General features: G+C 48.4%; 1 protein-coding gene across 2 annotated transcripts in view; it reads right to left on the reverse strand.

The window, feature by feature from the left end:
- Positions 1–20266, reverse strand: part of LOC120383907 (zinc finger protein RFP-like) — a 104250-nt gene that overhangs the window by 58581 nt on the left and 25403 nt on the right. The window contains exons 6-7 of one of the 2 annotated variants that reach the window (XM_039502229.1): positions 13091–13141; positions 8255–9249 (exon numbers count right to left, since the gene is read on the reverse strand). The exons of the other annotated variant lie outside the window; for it this stretch is intronic. Of the exons in view, the coding sequence (XP_039358163.1) occupies positions 8963–9249; positions 13091–13141 (338 nt within the window). The 3' untranslated portion in view covers positions 8255–8962. Of the gene's footprint in view, positions 1–8254; positions 9250–13090; positions 13142–20266 lie in introns of those variants that run through there. 2 annotated transcript variants of the gene reach the window in all.

A 20266-nucleotide genomic window follows, 5' to 3' on the forward strand; every position in this document is an offset into this window, starting at 1 on the left:
AGCCTTGTAAAGCAGATTGCCCAGCTGGGAGCCAATCACACTCTTCGGCAAAATCACAAACAAACAAAAAAAACCTTCAACACACACACAACACACCAGAAGCCCCGCCCCCCCGAAAAGCCTCCAAACAAGCAACATGCTACTTAAAGAAATGAAGCAATTACATACACAAAGAGTGTTACTAATCCCTAATAGTTAGAGATCATTTTAAACCTTGACCAATTTATTCCTTCCAAAAAAAAATATTTGCATCAACTTAACTATTATAACTCGGGGGTTTCTAGTTATTCATATCATCAATATCCAATCCCTTTTTTGAATCTTGCTAAATTACTGGCCTCAAAAACTCCATGTGGCAATGAGTTGCACAGTTGAATTATGGGTTTTGTGTAAAAGTATTTCTTATTGGTTTTTTAATTTGATCCCTTTCCATTTCATTGACTATCCTCTTGGTCTTGTGTTATGAGACAGGCAGAAAAGACATTCCCAGTCTTCTCTGGCCCATTCATTATTTTATATCCTTTTAGCCTATCCTCTCTTAGTCATCTCCTTTCCAAGGTAAACAGTCCCGTTCTTTTGAATCTTTTTTACCAAAAGAGGTTTTTCAGGCCCCTCATCATTCTCGTTGCCCTTCTCTGAACCCTCTCTAATACTGCAAAATCCTTTTTCAAATGATGTGACCAGTACTGCACACACTACTCTAGGTTGGTGGTTTTCAAACTTTTTTTCTGGTGACCCAGTTGAAGAAAATTGTTGATGCCTGCAACCCAACGGTGCTGGGGATGAGGGGTTTGGGGCGTGGGATGGGCTCAGGGCTGGGGCAGAGGGTTGGGGTGCAGGGGCAGTCAGGGCTCTGGGCTGGGGGTTCAGGCTCTGGGGTGGGGCCAGGGATGAAGGGTTTGGGGTGCAGGAGGGGGCTCTGGGTTGGGGGGGTCTTAGGGCTGGTGCAGGAGATTGGGGTGCGGGGTTGGGGAACGCCTCAGTCTTACCTCTGGCAGCTCCCGGTCAGGAGCGAAGCCAGGGTGCAGAGGCAGGCTTCCCGCCTGTCCTGGCACTGCAGACTGCAATGTGCCCCAGAAGCGGCCAGCAGCAGGTCCGGCTCCAAGGCACAAGCGGCGCTGCGAGGTTCTGCGCCCCCCCCAGCTCCCATTGGCCAGGAACCAGCCAATGAGAGTGAAGAGCTGGTGCTCGGGGCAGGGCAGTGCAGAGAGCCCCGTGGCCCCCCACCCAGTGTAGGAGCCAGACCTGCTGCTGGTCACTTCTGGGGCACAGCGCGGTGTCGGAACAGGTAGGGACTAGCCTGCCTTAGCAAGGCAGCACTGCCGACGGGACTTTTAACGGCTCGGTTGGCGGTGCTGACCAGAGCGGCTGTGACCCAGTCCTTTCCATTCCGCAACTCAGTTCTGGGTCACAACCCACAGTTTGAAAACCACTGCTCTAGGTGAAGGGAAACCATCAGTTGATGCCTCACAGCACAGGCCTGGGCGAAAGTGACCTGGATGCATGGAGAACTTGGTATTGCTCCTCCAACTTTTTGCCAGCTTTGCATTTTTAAGAAATGGTTTCAGAATTGGCAATTGGCTTTTGCAGGCTGGGTCCAATATTGTCTAGGGGCTGACCCATGACCTGTAATGTCTCAGATACCTACAGACCTGTGGACTGCATGCATTTTTCGATGCAAGGGTATTGCAGCCTGAAATTACAGGAATGAGGAGCTCCTTCATTTGTATAAATATGTTCTAATCAGACCCCATTGGGTGATGCCAGTGACCTTAGAACAGTGGTCTCCAACCTTTTGGATGCCAGACGAAGGACCGTGGTGGCGGTGCAGCACCCGCTGAAATATGTACCATGGAAATGTGGGCAGCTTGGCTGTTTGTTCCCCAGATGTCAAGGGGCTGGAGGAGAATCCAAGCTCCACCGAAGGTTGGTCTCTAGAACTGTCCCCGAGTCCTCCAGGAACGGGCACCGGACGTGGAACCTGCTGGCTTTTGAAGGAAAGATGACCTATGCGTCGATCATTTATTTCCATCAGCACTGGGGGACCTGGGGTTACAGGCGGCAGGTTTGTATAATTTTTGGTGGTGCCCAAAATGGTGGTCGTCCCCCCCCGCCCCGTAAGCCGATATAAAATGAAGCTACAAAGCGTCGGCACCACAAGATTACAAGGGTCAATTAAAAGTGGAAAGTCAGAAGCAGCACTTGCCTGCTTCAATATACGGTATTACATTTTGTTGCACCTGTTGTGACAAAGTGGGAATGTTCTTAATGTTTTCTCTCAATACTGTGTGGGTGCCTCAGTTTCCCCGGGAAGATGCCAACTGAAGGTGTTAGGGACAAAGAGATCAGGTGGCCTCCTTGTCCGGAAGAGACACAAAGGCCAGAGGAGGGAGTGTCAGTTTGGAGCTGGCTGGGAAAATGGGGAGAGGCCCAGAACTTGGGTCTAGGCTCCCCACCCTCCAAGATGGACCTGATTGAAGGGTCCTGTTTTCTGTACCTACAAGCTTTGTTTTAGACTGTGATCCTGTCGTCTAATAAACCTTCTGTTTTACCGGCTGGCTGAGAGTCACGTCTGACTGCAGAGTTGGGGTGCAGGGACCCCTGGTTGCCCCAGGACCTGCCTGGGCAGACTCGCTGCGGAAAGTGCACGGTGTGGAAAGGGCTGAATGCTCCGAGGTCAGACCCAGGAAGGTGTAAGCTTCTTGCCCTGCAGACAGTCTGCTCAGAGAGAGGAGGCTCCCCCAGAGTCCTGACTGGCTTTGTATGGAGTAGTTCCAAAGCATCCCAGCATCCCCTTCCACACCATGCACTTCCCGGAAGTCCGCACGGGCACTGACACTCTCTCCTCTGGCCTTTTTCTCTTTTCCAGGCATTAGGAGGCCACATGATCTCTTTGTTCTCCAACACTTTCAGTTGGCACCTTGCAGGAGAGCGACCCAGGCCATCAGTTGCCCGGAGACAGGGTTTCGGCCATTCTCTGTGCAGTCGGCATCACACTGGCCCTCTAGGGCTCTACAACAATCACACCCCCTTATCCCACTGTTGCTGGCACAGAGGGCCGAGGACAGCAACAGTGGGGGTTTGTTGCCCGGTGTGCGCCGCACTAATTAACACACCAGGGTGGAGAAGCAAACCAGGTTTATTTGAGCCCAAAAAGGTGCCAGGGAGAAAAAGCATTCTCAAATCCTGCACACAGATACAAGCGGTTTTTCTCTCTTTATACATAACTTCAGCTAAGCATTCCCATCACCCCCACACGCCTCCTCTCCCCCCACCTTTCATTCCCATGCAGCAAATACACTTTGCAATAGCAATTACGTTAAGCAGTTAAGTCATACTTGGCAAAAACCACTTTAGCTCGTTAGTAACTCTTCTGTGAACAGTTATCTTGTTTTACTTTCCTGGATCCGTTATTTTGCCCCCCCCCCCCACCCATAAACCAGGTGTAAGCAGGCCTTATCATTATCTCCTGGCAGTACCACGGTTGAGCTAGCTGTTGTACATTCCATTCTCGGTTACTGGCCTGCTAGGTTGATTAAAGTTCAAACATAAACATGGAAGCGCTTTGGTCAGACATGGAGTGACTTTAGTTCATTCAGGCCTAGTACAGGAAGGCTTTATTGACACTTATGGCTTTCCACCCTCCTGAGTAACCTAGGGTTATGCCTAGTGACACCAACACCACCATCTAGATCCTTGAGAAATGCATAGGGGAAACTGAGGCACTCACACAGTATTCAGAGAAAACATTAAGAACATTCCCACTTTGTAACACCTGTATACGACTAGTTATATACTTTGAAGGGTGTAAAATAATCAAGTATTGTGCTAAACACAATGATACTCCAAACTGACCACCAAATTTAAGTTGCACGTTTTTCCCCTCAGGTGAGGGCTCTGGGGTGGGGCTGGGGTTGAGGGGTTCACAGTGCAGCAGGGTGCTCAGGGTTGGGGTGCTGGGGGGTGCAGGCTCTGGGGTGGGGGCAGGGCAGGGGATAAGGAACTTGGGATGCAGACAGGCTGCCCCAGGGCTAGGGCCAGAGAGGACTCTCCCCCACCTTACCGGCAGCAGCAAGCTCCAGGGGAGGGACCCCTCCTCTCCCCCTTCCCCTCTCCCCCACAGCACACTCACTCTGCACCACAGTCACTGCACATGCTCCTAGGGACTCTCAAGTCCAGAAAGCCCACTCGCCTCCCCTATGGTGGGTACTGGGGCGGGGGATTGCCATCATGTGTGGCCTCCCCTGCTGCTGCCTGTGAGTGCCAGGGGGCAGGGGAGAGAGCTCCCAAGCACGTGTGTGCCTCATTCCCCCTCCTCTCTCCCTCTTCCCCTCCCCTGGTGCTCCAAGAGGCTGCTTGCCGCTGATCTCTATAGCATTAGGCAGAAGCAGCACAAACAAAGGAGAGAGTCACTGGCTGTTTTCTTTCAGGCAGGGAAGCTCCGAGGCGGGGGCAGGGGAGAAACCCAGCTCCAAATATTGGTGGAGCAGAGCCCCCAGCCTTGAATATTCCTGGTGCTTGAGCACCTTGAGCCCATATAAGCTGCCGCCCCTGCTGGGGTGGTGGATACCAACCGGGCCAAGCCAAAGCCGACCAATCCCCACTTAATAAATCTGTACTCCTCACACCTCCACCCCCTCAGTGAGTCACTGGCTCGTGCCCTGATGCTGGGGATTTAAATCTGTTCTGTCTTTGAATCCCCGTGTACAGCTACTTGTTCCAAGTATCCCTGTAGAGTGAAAAGGCAGGTCCGGTAGGTAGGGTGCTAGCCTGGGAGACCTGGATCTGCCACACTTCCTAGGTTCCTCCGGTTATTTGTAGGGCTGAATTAACTCACCAGTGCATCCTAGGCAACCCCCCCCTCAAATCCACCATCCCCCTTGTCACGAGGGCTACCTGCCGCCCCACTCTTGGGCAGTGTAACATTACAAACTGCTGCCTGCACAATGTGCTACCTGTCCCCTCTTCCCCATCCACCACCTTTCCCCATCTCCTGGACCAGGTGTAGCAAGTTGTGATGATAGGGGTCCACCTAGCCCAGTTGTGGTCCGACCTCTCTACCTTTCCTCACGCTCTGGTCTAGGGGCAGCGCATTATGACAGACTGAGGCATTCCTGTCACCATTTGCTAGGAGTGTGACATTTCTATTTTAAATCTGGACACAAATGAAGTACCTTTGTGATTGGGAAAAGTGTTCTACAGCATTAAACCTCAGGGCTAATGTATGTAAACCCCAGAATGAAGATGGTGGTATTTCTTTCTTAGTCTCCTTCCATTCTAGATTAGGCCACAGAGTTTAATCTGATCAGGTCTTAAATTCCTACAGATTATTTCCTGGAACCTCCCGTGCCCCCCTCCAACATGATATAAAAACTCTAGGGAGACTGAAAATATTGACTAGAACTCCACTCCTGACAGCTCCAGCTGAATTTAAGCCCTGAATCCAACAATAGATCCCTGCTCGCCTGTCTCCCATTCTCATCCGCCTCAGCCCATGACTCCGACTCCTCTGATGTCTCCATTGGGATCCCTTGGGGGGGGCGGAGGGGGTTCTCTGCAGAGGATAGCATGTAGCTCCTCGTAAAAGCGGCAGGTCTGCGGTGCCGCGTCACAGTGACTGCTGTCCTCCCTCGCCTTCTGATACACCTGTCGCAACTCCTTGGCTTTCACAAACAATGTGAGCGTCAAAGCCTTGGGGTTGGGGTCAAGTAACGATGCTTCTCTCTGGCTGGCCTGTTTCAGATTAATAACCCACATCCTGTCCAGGGGGGCAGTGGCTGAAAGTCCATTGGGCGGTTGCTCTGGGGCCTGTGTGAAATGCACTGGGATCTCAGCCTGGTTCCCGGGGTGTAGGTGTCTCCATCATACACCGAGGTAACCAGCGAAGTCTGCACTGGTCGTCCCCCTCCATGTGAGGCTGAGCAGAGAGGCCAGGAGTTCAATGGACAGTGTAGAGGGAGCTTCTCTCTGCCCTTTAGAGAGATTCATCCCAGGTCAGGGCAGAGGACCAATGGCCCAGGACAGTGTGTGAGGGGAGCTGGCAGTGGGGTCCCCTGCCCTGTTCAGGGTAAAGGGTTACACAGAGTCTCCAAGGCCCCTTGTCTATCCTGGCTACAGGAGGGTGATCTGGGCACAGACTGAGGGAGACGCAACTGCCTGGGACCAGACCAGGGAACGTAACTGTGGTGGGGAAAAGCACAGAGACTGGAGCTCTGCTGGGGATGTGGCTGGTTACAAGGCTGGCTCTGCAGCAGGACACAATGTGCCAACACGATGTCATTTCCCTTCCTAGCCACTGTGAATCAAGACCACACGAAGATCAGCCAAAATTCGTCTCACCAAGCACAACCCTGCAGTGTCCTCCTTTCTGACGCACCTCACAGCATCTGCCCCTCATGGGGGACGATTGTGGAACCCCTGCCAGAGCCCCGTACAAGATAAACTTATTTACTGAACTCCAAGCAAGCCAAAGGTAGGTTGGGTCTACCCTAGAAGAGCCCAGCTATTTTAGATGGGGAAACCGAGGCACCGTCCGTGTCATGCACCGAGCCTGCCCATTCTCATCAGATGCCCCAATCTCACCTGATTCTCCTTTTGTCAGCGCTGTGTGCGCACCATGCGTGGAGCGTGCCAGCTCCCACCCCAGCCCCCACACTGCTGTGTACTAGACATGTTTGCATCTTCCCTGACCCAGTCAGTGCTACCTCTGTGTCATGCCCCAGCTGTGTGCACACTCCGCTGGCCGGCTGTCAGCTCTCCCAGCCCGCTCACAGGGCTGTGTGCCTGTGACACGCACAGAGCCGACCTCTGCCCTGCACCCAGTCTCAGGGCTGTGCTTGTTCCATGCACTGAACCTGCCTGGTCTCAGCTGTCAAGCCAGTCTCAGGGCTGGGTGTCTGTGCCATGCTCCAAGCTTGAAACAACTCACCTTTATATCAGTGTTGTGCAGCTCGGCCATGCACCAAGCCTAGCATTCCAGCAGGTGTGGCTAATTGATTGGGTAGGTTCCTTTCAAAAGGCCGAGGGGTTCGGCGATTGAGAAATACACAGACATATTAACAGGGGTCAGCCGCAGGAGAACAGGTTAATTTGTGTTTTTCTACCTCCCAGCCCAGGGCAGTTTCCAGGGTGCATTGGACGAGTCCCCCTCCACCAATCATGGACAGGGTTCTGCTGGTATTCCATGCCTAGCTCACTGTGTTTTAAAAACAGCTCATGTAGGGAGGGGCTCCCCCTTGACCAAATTACTCCAGCTTTGTACCCCTGACCCTACACTGTGTCCTCGGGTGGCGTATCAGGTTTCTAGCCAATCAGACTGCGAGTGTGAATTTAAAGAAAAAGGGATAACTTGGTTTGGGAAAGAAATGCTGCTGCAACACAATGGTGCAGCAAGGTGCTAGCCTATAATACTACAGTTGATGATATGAGCTGGCTACCTGATTGCAAATTTCTCTCTCTTCCCTGGCAGCTGGAGGTTGCTAACAGATTTCTTTAAGGAGGAGGATAGTGATGCCGGGGAAAGCATCACTTGATGATTTTATTTTATTTACTCAGTCCTCAAGCTTCGCCTTTAGAGCTTTTGCTTAGAGGTTACCCAGCTGCTTTTCCTCAAGCCCCCTCAGGCATTTGCTTGTGAGTGTGTCTAGCCTGTCAGGGCAGAGCCGTACGGATCTACTGCCCCTGGGACAAAGTCCAAGACCAGAAGATAGAAATAAACTTTATTCTGTGAATTTACTCAGCTGAATCTATAGCATCCAAATAACCAAACACAGCAAAATAGGAGCACTGAGCTACAGAAGCGGGGGCTGGCTGTGCAGATCATCACTATGTTTGTTACATTCGTAAGTAAAGAGCAGAGGACTTTGATGGATGACCCTCATTGAGTCAGAACTTCGGCCAGGTCTACAATGTAAACTTACTTTGATATAATTATGTCACTCAGGGGTGTGAAAATCCACACCCTGAGTGACACAGTCGTACCGACTGAACTCCGGGTGTAGACAGCGGTATGTTGACGGGAGAGCTTCTCCCCTTGCCATAACTACCGCCTCTTACGGAGGTGGATTAACTACACTGATGGGAGAAGCTCTCCCGTCGGCGTAGCAGCGTCTTCACTTAAGTACTACAGCTGTGGAGCTGCCCCGCTGCATCTGTGCCACTGCAGCATTTTAAGTGTTGACCTGCCCTTAGACAGGCAGCCTCTGCGGTGACCCTGAGCGTGGCTCCTGGTGTCTGCTGGTTGGCCAGTTCGTGTGTCTGGAGGATCCCAGAGTTACAGAGACAGGCATGGAAGAGGGTCGAGAAACTCCTGTCACCAGTATAATGCTGAGCAACTCAGTCTTGTTCCCCTCACCATTTTATTGCGAGTCTCGCAGCACTTGGTGTTTTTCTTTAGTCCCAGCTGTTGGAGGGGATAGATTGCAAGGGAAGCTCAGGTTATATTACAGATAGTTTCTGGCCTTCACATTTGCATAGCAAAGCATGAAAACAGGAAGCAAAGTACATCCAGAAACCAGAAGGCAGAGAAAAATAGCTCAATATTAAAGAAGATTTTTTTAAGCCAATCTCCTGATTTTGGGGGCCTGACACGCAGTTTTTGAAAGCTTGGGGCGGGCAAGTCTGTGTTAGAATGGCAAGGTGTGACAGCTGTAATTTATACATTTCCCATCTCTTTGCTCTACCTTAGATATCTCATATTGAGTGATTCCTCTGCTGCAGGTCTTAATGGTATGCATTCCAGGGATCACTTCTGCGTAGATTCGGATATTCGACACGCCGGCTCCCAAAGAAGGGGATGATCTTCTCAGTGAAAGAGGATGTGAAAGTAAAGATTGTCTCTCTGCCAGATGATGTAATGTCATAAAATGTAACTTTCTCCCCTTCATAATCCAGATAAATCCCAATGTTACTGGGGCTACGAGGTAGGGCCAGAGCAGTTTTAGGGGAAGTGAGGGCTCAGTACTCATTCCCTGTACTCTGCAAAGCCCAGATCCCCTCCTCTGGTGTACGGCTTATCGCTCCCTCGTGTATCACAGACTCTTTGGCAATGCCCAAAACCCAAAGACGTTTGTTCCCCACCTCCACTTCCCAGTAACATCTCCCTGAGGTGAAGCCCATATAGCCCAGCACACAGGCAGCAGGGTGAAACCTGTGCTCCAAAAATTCCGTGTTTGTATTTGTAGATCACGCTCTCTTCTCTGGACAGGAGGGAACAAGGATTTGCCAGGTCTGGATCCGGAGTGGCCTGCACTGCAAGAGGAGAGAGACAGGAGGAGAGTGTTAAGGTCTGTCCACTCTGCAGAGCTAAGCCAGCCTCTTACACAGTTGCTAACCCTGATGCCCTTCCTGTCCAGATACAAAAACACCTGGCCTGAGTTCAGTGGTGCTTTCCAGCCAGCATAGGCACTGACTCTGTGGGTGCTCCGGGGCTGGAGAATGGAGTGGGCTGCACTGCTGGAGACACCAGGGTCTCTGGCACAATGGGAATTAGACGTCTCGGTGGCACTAAACGTCTGCACCAGTTGGATGCGTAAAGTCCATCCAACACACGACAGTGATTTGTGGGAGGGAACATGGTAGAGGTTAGAAGCCAGGACTCCTGGGTGCTATTCCTCGCTCCGCTACTGACTTGCTGTGTCACCTCAGGCACGTCCCTGACTATTTCCACGCTCTAGCTTCCCTTTTTATCCAATGGGAATAAAAGATGCTGGGCTTTCAGATGCTGTTGCTGGGCGACCGTACAAGGGCATAGGTAGGTAGGTAGCTATGGGAGCAGACAAGAATCCCTTCCTCAGCCTCCAGCAGTGCTCATGGGAAAAGGAGGGAGGAAACATGACACAGTTGTGAGCATGGTGCCTGAATGAAACCCTCTTGTACCACAGGGAGCATGTCTGACCTCCAGGGAGAGACCATGCTTCTTTAACAGATGGACCTATCCTCCATGAATTTATCTAGCAATGGCTATTAGCCAGGATGGACAGGGATGGTGTCAGAAGCTGGGAATGGGTGACAGGGAATAAAAATATAAGAACAGCCAGACTGGGTCAGACCAAAGGTCCATCCAGCCCAGTATCCTGTCTTCCGACAGTGGCTAATGCCAGGTGCCTCAGAGGGAGTAAACCTAACAGATAATGATCAAGTGGGGGATAGTGGGGGATTTCAATTATCCCCATATTGACTGGGAACATTTCACTTCAGGACGAAATGCAGAGATAAAATTTCTCGATACTTTAAATGACTGCTTCATGGAGCAGCTGGTACGGGAACCCACAAGGGGCGAGGCGACTCTAGATTTAATCCTGAGTGGAGTGCAGGAGCTGGTCCAAGAGGTAACTATAGCAGGACCGCTTGGAAATAGTGACCATAATACAATAGCATTCAACATCCCTGTGGTGGGAAGAACATCCCAACTGCCCAACACTGTGGCCTTTAATTTCAAAAGGGGGAACTATACAAAAATGAGGGGGTTAGTTAGACAAAAGTTAAAAGGTACATTGACTAAAGTGAAATCCCTGCAAGTTGCGTGGGCGCTTTTTAAAGACACCATAATAGAGGCCCAACTTCAATGTATACCCCAAATTAAGAAAAACTGTAAAAGAACTAAAAAAGAGCCACCGTGGCTTAACCACCATGTAAAAGAAGCAGTGAAAGATAAAAGACTTCCTTTAAAAAGTGGAAGTCAAATCCTAGTGAGGCAAATAGAAAGGAGCACAAACGCTGCCAACTTAAGTGCAAGAGTGTAATAAGAAAAGCCAAAGAGGAGTTTGAAGAACGGCTAGCCAAAAACTCCAAAGGTAATAACAAAATGTTTTTTAAGTACATCAGAAGCAGGAAGCCTGCTAAACAACCAGTGGGGCCCCTTGATGATGAAAATACAAAAGGAGCGCTTAAAGATGATAAAGTCATTGCGGAGAAACTAAATGGATTCTTTGCCTCAGTCTTCACGGCTGAGGATGTTAGGGAGATTCCCAAACCTGAGCTGGCTTTTGTAGGTGACAAATCTGAGGAACTGTCACAGATTGAAGTGTCAGTAGAGGAGGTTTTGGAATTAATTGATAAACTCAACATTAACAAGTCACGGGACCAGATGGCATTCACCCAAGAGTTCTGAAAGAACTCAAATGTGAAGTTATGGAACTATTAACTAAGGTTTGTAACCTGTCCTTTAAATCGCTTCGTACCCAATGACTGGAAGTTAGCTAATGTAACGCCAATATTTAAAAAGGGCTCTAGGGGTGATCCGGCAATTACAGACCGGTAAGTCTAACGTCGGTACCGGGCAAATTAGTTGAAACAATAGTAAAGAATAAAATTGTCAGACACATAGAAAAACATAAACTCTTGAGCAATAGTCAACATGGTTTCTGTAAAGGAAATCGTGTCTTACTAATCTATTAGAGTTCTTTGAAGGGGTCAACAAACATGTGGACAAGGGGATCCAGTGGACATAGTGTACTTAGATTTCAGAAAGCCTTTGACAAGGTCCTCACCAAAGGCTCTTACGTAAATTAAGCTGTCATGGGATAAAAGGAAAGGTCCTTTCATGGATTGAGAACTGGTTAAAGGACAGGGAACAAAGGGTAGGAATTAATGGTAAATTCTCAGAATGGAGAGGGGTAACTAGTGGTGTTCCCCAAGGGTCAGTCCTAGGACCAATCCTATTCAATTTATTCATAAATGATCTGGAGAAAGGGTAAACAGTGAGGTGGCAAAGTTTGCAGATGATACTAAACTACTCAAGATAGTTAAGACCAAAGCAGATTGTGAAGAACTTCAACAAGATCTCACAAAACTAAGTGATTGGGCAACAAAATGGCAAATGAAATTTAATGTGGATAAATGTAAAGTAATGCACATTGGAAAAATAACCCCAACTATACATACAACATGATGGGGGCTAATTTAGCTACAACGAGTCAGGAAAAAGATCTTGGAGTTATCGTGGATAGTTCTCTGAAGATGTCCATGCAGTGTGCAGAGGCAGTCAAAAAAGCAAACAGGATGTTAGGAATCATTAAAAAGGGGATAGAGAATAAGACTGAGAATATATTATTGCCCTTATATAAATCCATGGTACGCCCACATCTCGAATACTGTGTACAGATGTGGTCTCACCTCAAAAAAGATATTCTAGCACTAGAAAAGGTTCAGAAAAGAGCAACTAAAATGATTAGGGGTTTAGAGAAGGTCCCATATGAGGAAAGATTAAAGAGGCTAGGACTCTTCAGTTTGGAAAAGAGAAGACTAAGGGGGGACATGATAGAGGTATATAAAATCATGAGTGATGTTGAGAAAGTGGATAAGGAAAAGTTATTTACTTATTCCCATAATACAAGAACTAGGGGTCACCAAATGAAATTAATAGGCAGCAGGTTTAAAACAAATAAAAGGAAGTTCTTCTTCACGCAGCGCACAGTCAACTTGTGGAACTCCTTACCTGAGGAGGTTGTGAAGGCTAGGACTATAACAATGTTTAAAAGGGGACTGGATAAATTCATGGTGGCTAAGTCCATAAATGGCTATTAGCCAGGATGGGTAAGAATGGTGTCCCTAGCCTCTGTTCGTCAGAGGATGGAGATGGATGGCAGGAGAGAGATCACTTGATCATTGCCTGTTAGGTTCACTCCCTCAGGGGCACCTGGCATTGGCCACTGTCGGTAGACAGATACTGGGCTAGATGGACCTTTGGTCTGACCCGGTACGGCCTTTCTTATGTTCTTATGTTCTTATGTTCTAAGTGATCCATCCCCTGTCACCCATTCCCAGCTTCTGGCAAACAGAGAATAGGGACACCATCTCTGCCCATCCTGGCTAATAGGAATGGATCACTTGATTACCTGTTCTGTTCATTCCCTCTGGGGCACCTGGCAATTACCACTGTTGGAAGGCAGGATACTCGGCTGGATGAACCTTTGTTCTGACCCGGTATGGCCGTTCTTATCTTAAGATATATGATCCCTTCTAGCCTGGGGTCCATGACTCTGTATTGGTAAACGTCTCTCTTGTTTCAATTCAGAAGCTTCTTCTAAAAAATTAATCCTGAGATTTTAATTAATAATTGTCATAGGAAAATATCCTCATGGAAACTTACCCTCTTTCTCTGCCTTTGAGATCAGAAAGCTCAGTTGATAGGGCAGGGTCTCTGGAGAAAGAAAAGAGCAGAAAAGACGTGATTTCTCCCTTTCTGGTAGGAAAATAGCCTCAGGAAAACTGAGGGCTGGATGGATTCACAACGAAAAACTTAGGTGAGATGACGCTCCGCATCTCAACCCCCGATGTTTAGGCACCTGGACAGTCACTGTGATTCACAAAGCCTGAATCAGGTGCCCAGGGTCCCTGTACCATGAACAGGGAGAGAGATGCGCCTTGGGATGGGATTCACAAAAGCCAGCATGCTAGGCAACTCCCTGCTTACGCCAGCCAGTGGGAAATGCCACAGTGAGGGGTTGTGCTAGGCCCCGGCCTTCTCAGGGTGTTTGGCGACTGAAGCTGGGTAGCACCGTAGGTGCCTCCCTTTGCCTGGGTGCCCTCATGGTCTCCTGTGGGAGATGTTCCACTGGGGATAATCAATATTCATTGGGCCAGAGAGAGAGAGAACTCATAAGAACATCTCTGTAGCCAGCTGGCTAGAGCATCCATCTGGGAGGTGGGAGACCCAGAAGCCTGTCCCCCTGCTCAATTATTTATACGCAATGGATTAGATTCAACAGGGGAGACAGAGGAAGACCCACATCAGACCCCTGTTGGAATTCCTTCTTCCCCCTCTGGGGGGACAGGGGATTTCAACTGGGGAGTCTCCCACATCCCAGGTGAGTTCCACCAGCTGCAGCTGTGACAATTTGAGAACTAATAGGCCAGAGTCCATCTCCTTCCACAGTCAGAGGCACATCTCAATGTACCAGAACCATAGCATGAACCAACTGTTAAGTTACCTTTGAATTTCTTCAGAGTCAGGATCCCAACTGCCACTTACCGCAATGGGAGGTTCCTAAAGCACTTAGCTGCTTTGGAAAACCCCACCAAGTGCCTAGCTACATCTCAGGTGTCTAAATGCCCTGAAAAAATCTGACTCCGGGGGGACAATCCACTTCCAGCATCATGACGCCTGAGGGGGAGTGGGTAGGAGTCACAAACCTGCCCCAGGTGCTTTTGATGTCCTAGAAGAGAACGAGGGAGAGAGAGAGAGAGAGAGAGAGATCAGTCCCATGTGCCACAAGCTAGTGATTGCTCCTGTTCTGAAGAGGACTCACTTTGCCATCCCTAGTTGAGCTCTAGCTGCAGTTCTCTGTAGTTAGCAACTTCAAAAGTCCATTCACAGATTTCGATGGAAAGGGGTCCCTAAGCACGCACCATGATTGTGGGGTTTCTCCTTCTAAATTCTGTTTTGCCTGTGCCAATGGCACTAGCCCAAACAGACTCATCAGACACACAAATCCTTGACTTCCACATGCAACTGCTGTGTTCAGACCATTTGCCTTTCTCAAGCTAAAAGCTCCATGTATGCAATTCTGGTCAGCAATTCTGGAAGCTGGATTCATTTTCATTTCTTAAAAGGCCCTGCAAAGAACTTTACTTTCCTAATCTCCCACTTCCTAGAAACTGGACTTGTGCCTTTTATTGCTTCCAGTGCCTTGTGCCTTAATTTTCAGTTTTTATTTTATTTAATTTTTCTTGGGAATTTAGCAGGGTTTATTCCCACAACAACAAAAACAGGTGAAAATCAGTGCAAAAAACTATTACTTTTTCTGGGTAAACATCTGGGTTTATTTTGGTGGATGGAAAGACGGGGTGTGGGGTGTTGGGGGGAAGCCTTCAGTAGATTAACACTTTGAATTCCATTCAGCAAAGTTCGCTGCAGAACTAAAACAGAACTCAAAACACAATGGCACCTCTGAGTTTAAGAAAACAAACAATCTGTCTCCAAATAAAACTTTTCATTTGAATGAACAGTTGACTGTTGTAGACTTAGAACTATTGGTCTATAAATATTTACATTTAATAACTGGGCTACACCCTTTGTGGTGCATACACTCAACTGCACATGCCACCAGGGATTTCCCTACACCCCATCCCCCCTCAGGGGATGTATACACCCCTTCTGAATTTCCCCCAAACCCCCCACACCCCAACTTCCCAGTTTTGTGAACTAGTTACATGCAGTGTTGCCAATTTGGTGATTGTTTGGAAATTTGAATTGAAATTGAGACATTAATACACACTTTAGAAGCATATAAAGTGTCTGATAAAATGTGTATCTGAAAAAGTGTAATAGATTTGAAAAGTATGAAGATAGACTAGCTTCCTTATACAGCTGTTGTTTTTTATGACAATGTCAGTGCATTGATTTTGGTGATGTTGGCCAGCCTAATAATTTCAAATGATGATTTGTAAGCAAAGTCTCAATAAGCTCTCCCTAACAGCTAGTGATGAGCTAGGGGCTGTGGGGAAAAGGCTTCAGGACCAGATTGTATTTACATTCACACTTAATCTACCTAGGTATCCAACAAACAGAGCTGTGTTTCCCAAGTGATAGATTTTGGCTGGGGTTGAGTTACAAATCACTTGAATGCGAGGGGATAATGAAATGTTATTCTTATTGTATGAGTAAAGGGCAGTAGAACTGTACTTAGCCTGTGCTGATTTAGGGCATCAAGAGAGAGGGAGGGGACAGGTGTTTTGCTTGATGGTCTGCCTGAGTCACAGGTACTATTTGACCTGCCCCTCTCCACTGTTTAAAGACAGAGCTGATTAGGTTTCATAGAGAGTCTTTTGTTTTGTTAAGTGACCACTGCAGCTGAAATCACTGATAATCAGGTCTAAGTGCTTAGACCTGCTGTGGGACAGTGTTTCTGTGGAAGAGACGGCCCAGCCTGCACTAGCTGCAAGGTTCCCCCACTGAAAGCTCAGCTGAAATCACTGAGAGCTGGTGGAACCTCAAGAGACCAACTCACAGAGGTCACAGTGGCAGGTGGCAGCAGAAGGTGATGGCTCAGGGCCATTGGCAACAGAGCGATGGAGTGAATGGTGGCAGAATGAACAACAGTGGCCAGAGTGAACATTGAGTAGCTGGAGGAATGAGCAAGGTGCTTTCTTGCTCCCCACCTGGGAGGTGAACTCATGTGAAAGCACCTCTGAACTCCGAGTCTCCACTGACCAAGGACAACACCGGTGAGTGTTAATGAAGCTGTTAAGAATGCTGGAGACACAACACAGTTTATGCGAACAAACATGGCTGTGACATCATACTTTCTTTTAAGCAAGAAATACCACACATTACAAACTGGAGGCCAATGTTAAGTGCATTGTCACTTGTTCATCCTGAAGTTGAACACTGGTTCCGAACAAGAAACTCAACCGACTGGCTAGAAACATGTGATGCAACAGTGAAAGATTCAACAGTTGAAAAAGTGAAGAACTCTCTCACCACATTAAAAAAATTGTATGCATGGCTGATGAATGCACCGATGCAAATGGGCATCAAGTATTAAGTCATTGTGTACGTTATCTTGATGTAATGGTAGGCCAGTAGATGCATTTCTAGATGTTCAAGTTATAGAAGACACATCAGCTGCTTGAGTGACAACCCACATCTTGGAAGAGTTAAATGCTTGTCAACTGGACCCCAAACAGATGGCTGCTTGTGCATTTGATAGAGCTGCAAACTTCTCTGGAAAACATGGTGGAGTACAAGCTTTGCTCAGAGAAAAGTGTAACCCTAATCTCTCTTATACACACTGCAGAGGGCATCTACTCCAACTAGCGCTAGTACGAGCTGCAGACTCATCAAAAGACATTAAAAAAGCTATAAATTTAATGTCTTAATTATATATTTTTTTCAGCAAGAGTCCAAAAAGACTGACTATTTTGGAAAATATAGCAGATACACTGGGACTGAAGTTCAAATTAGTCCAACCTGGGAAAACCTCACGGCTTTCTCATGGGAGATCCTTGGCTGTTGTCTTAAAATTACTCAAGACGTTATTACTGGCTTTGGAAAGTATCTACCAAGATGGGATGGATCTAAGTAGGGAGGCTGGTGCATTACTTTTGCTACTACGTTCTCTCGTAAGTCTACTGTTGAAACCACTTGGGCAGGGGTGAAAGTAACTTAAAGGACGTGCTGGTAGCCTGGAGTCCTTGGGAGGGGGCAGGGCCTCAACTAGAAGAGGGGGGCCTTTAAATCCCCAGGTGCTTTAAATCAGGCTGGGGCTGTGGTAGCAGCAGCTGGGAGCCCCGGGCCCTTTAAATCACCCCTGGAATTACCAGCCCTTTAAATCACCATTGGAGGAGGTCCTGGCCTCTGGCAGAGCTTTAAAGGGTCTGGGGCTCCGCTGCAGGTGCGGCAGCCAGGAGCCCCTGGCCCTTTAAATCACCGCCAGAGCTCCACCTCTGCTACCCCAGGGCTCCAGCAACAGGGCTCAGGTGGCGATTTAAAGGGCCCTGGAGGGTAGCGGCAGTGGGAGCCCCAAGGTAGCAGCGGCAGCCCTGGGGTAGTGGCAGTGGTTCTCCGGCAGCAGGTTAAAGGGCCCGGGGCGGTAGTGGTGGTCGAGCCCCTGGCCCTTTAAATCGCCGCCAGAGCCCCACTGCCGCTAGCCCAGGGCTCCGGCAGGCTCCGGGGAGGATTTAAAGGGCCCAGGGCAGTAGCGGCTACCGGATCCCCGGACTCTTTAAATCATCCCCGAAGCCTGCCACAGCCCCGGGTCCTTTAAATAGCCACCGGAGCCCTGTGGCTGCTACCCCAGGGCTCCGGGGACAATTTAAAGGGCCCAGGGCGGTAGCTGTGGCAGGCGCCCTGGGCCCTTTAAATCACTGACTGAGCCCTGCCGCTGCTTCCCCAGGGCTCTAGCAGTGGGGTTCCGGTGGCGATTTAAAGGGCCAGGGCTCCAGCCGCTGCTGGGAGCTCCAGGCCCTTTAAATTGCCACCAGGGGAAGCTGATCCGCCCCAGTATGGTGCACGGCTCTGGGGCGTACTGGCTTACTTTCACCTCTGCACTTGGGTCATTAAACAATGGCATCCAGGCATCTGCTACAACAGTAGTAGATCTTTGTCCAGCAATAGAAGCTACATTTGGATCAATCAGAGAGCTAGCCATTGAAAAAGTACTGGAAGAAGCAAAGACTTCAGTCCAGAAGTTGACTAATAAAGGCATTTATATTGAATCCTTAAGTGAAGAGGACAAGAAATGTTTGTTAAGACAACTGAAAAAGTACACAGACTTGATTCTTAAAAATCTACAACAGCGACTTCTACTCAAACTCTATGTAACTTTTACAGATCCCTGTCCTATAAAACACCCACAGTTGAGTGGAGTGAGGCACTACCAGCAATGGGGCTGCCATGTGCTCAGGACAGAATAGAGAATTTGAACACAGTGTGGAATATCATACGACAAATGAATGAAGATTTGACTTCAACTTCTTTTTTATCATCACTAGTGGCTCGACCCGATCTTTGTGCTATGTTTCCTGGGATGAAAGAAGTAGGAATTTGTTGTGTATTTGGTTGTCATGGGTTTTGTTACTATGGCAACTGAGTTAGACTATTAAGGGATAGCTCAGCCGGTTTCAACCGGCTGAGTGAGCTCTCTGTTTCTGTAAATAAAATGGAGGTTTTGGTTAGCTGTCTGCTCTCTGGCCTCAAGTGATTTCTTCCTAAACCGGCTGCCCCAAGGATATAACACTGGCGACGAGGGTGGGATCCTGGTGCTGCTCCAGTAACAGAAGGAAGTAGAAGTCAAGGTAAAGACCAAACAAAGAAAAAAAGCTACTTGTTTGCACTGACTGTGAAAGTGAAACTAAAAATCATGGCTACTCTGACCAGGCCCCTGGAGCCTTTTGATGAGAATACAGAGCAGTGGCATGTGTATACTGAGCGTTTTGAGCTTTTTGTTATTGCAAATGACATTACAGAAGCGAAGAAGGTGCCAATATTCTTAACTGTTGTAGGGGCTAAAACCTACTCTCTGCTACGCAGCTTACTACACCCTGTTAAGCCTGAGACTAAATCTTACAGTGACATTGTGGAAATCCTGGGGTCTCATTTCTCCCCCAAACCACTGGTAATTGCTGAAAGATATAGGTTCCACAAAAGAGGCCAAAAGGAAGATGAAACAGTTGTACAATTTGTAGCCATTTTAAAAAAGCTAACAGAACACTGTGAATTTAAAGAGATGTTAAATGATGCCCTGCGTGACAGGTTAGTGTGTGGCCTCTGCAATGAAGCTATACGGAAGCGCCTACTGACAGAGGCTCAGCTTACATTACAGAAGGCTGTTGATATTGCTGTCTCCATGGAACTGGCTACAAGGGAGGCACAATACATCGGTGCATCCCCTAGGGTGCAAAAAGTGTCACAAGAACTGACCCACAAAACGGTGCAGAGTCAAGAATGTTACCGCTGTGGTAAGCCGGGTCACCAGGCATCAGAATGCTGGTGTAAGGACCTGGTGTGTCGACACTGTGGCAAAAAGGGACACATCGAGTATGCCTGTAAACAAAAGAAAAAGAGGCCTGTGGTCTGGCCGACAAAAAGAGGAACCTTGCATACCCTAGAGCAGACCCAGGATGATCAAGGTGACACCTCCTCACAAGAGGAAGTGCCACTGCATGTTTTGTCTTTGGCAGCGGGCTCACATGAATACTGGGTAACCCCCTTATTGGAGGGCAAACCTATACGCATGGAACTAGACACCGGTGCAGCTGTCTCGCTGGTTCCTGAGACTGTGTATAAGGAAAAGCTACAGCATCTTCCGCTTAAGGCAACAAAAACTGTTCTGAAGACGTATACAGGTGAAGCTGTGCCCATGTTGGGCACTATTGATGTTAAGGTGGAGCTCAATGGACAGGCGGTTAAATTGCCACTGTTTGTGGTGAGAGGTGACTACCCAGCCTTAATGGGTAGGTCTTGGCTTGGGAAGATTCAGCTGAACTGGGCAGAAGTGCACCGGATGACTAAAGAAGAAATCAGTCTAACCCCTATACTAAGGAAACATGCTGCTGTTTTTGGAGATGATTTGGGAAGTATGAAGGGAATCACTGTGACATTGAACATTAAACCTGGCAGTCCACCAAAATATCTGAAAGCCCGAACTGTGCCATATGCCATTAGGCCAAAAGTTGAAGCAGACCTGGAGCGCCTGGTCACCAATGGAGTCCTAATACCAGTTACCCATAGCTCATGGGCCACTCCTATCGTTCCGATAGTAAAGAAAGATGGCTCTCTCCGGATTTGCGGTGATTTTAAAGTCACTGTCAACCCAGTGTTGTG

The sequence above is a fragment of the Mauremys reevesii genome, linkage group 15 (genome assembly GCF_016161935.1).
Source record: "Mauremys reevesii isolate NIE-2019 linkage group 15, ASM1616193v1, whole genome shotgun sequence".
Classification (NCBI taxonomy): Eukaryota; Metazoa; Chordata; order Testudines; family Geoemydidae; genus Mauremys; species Mauremys reevesii.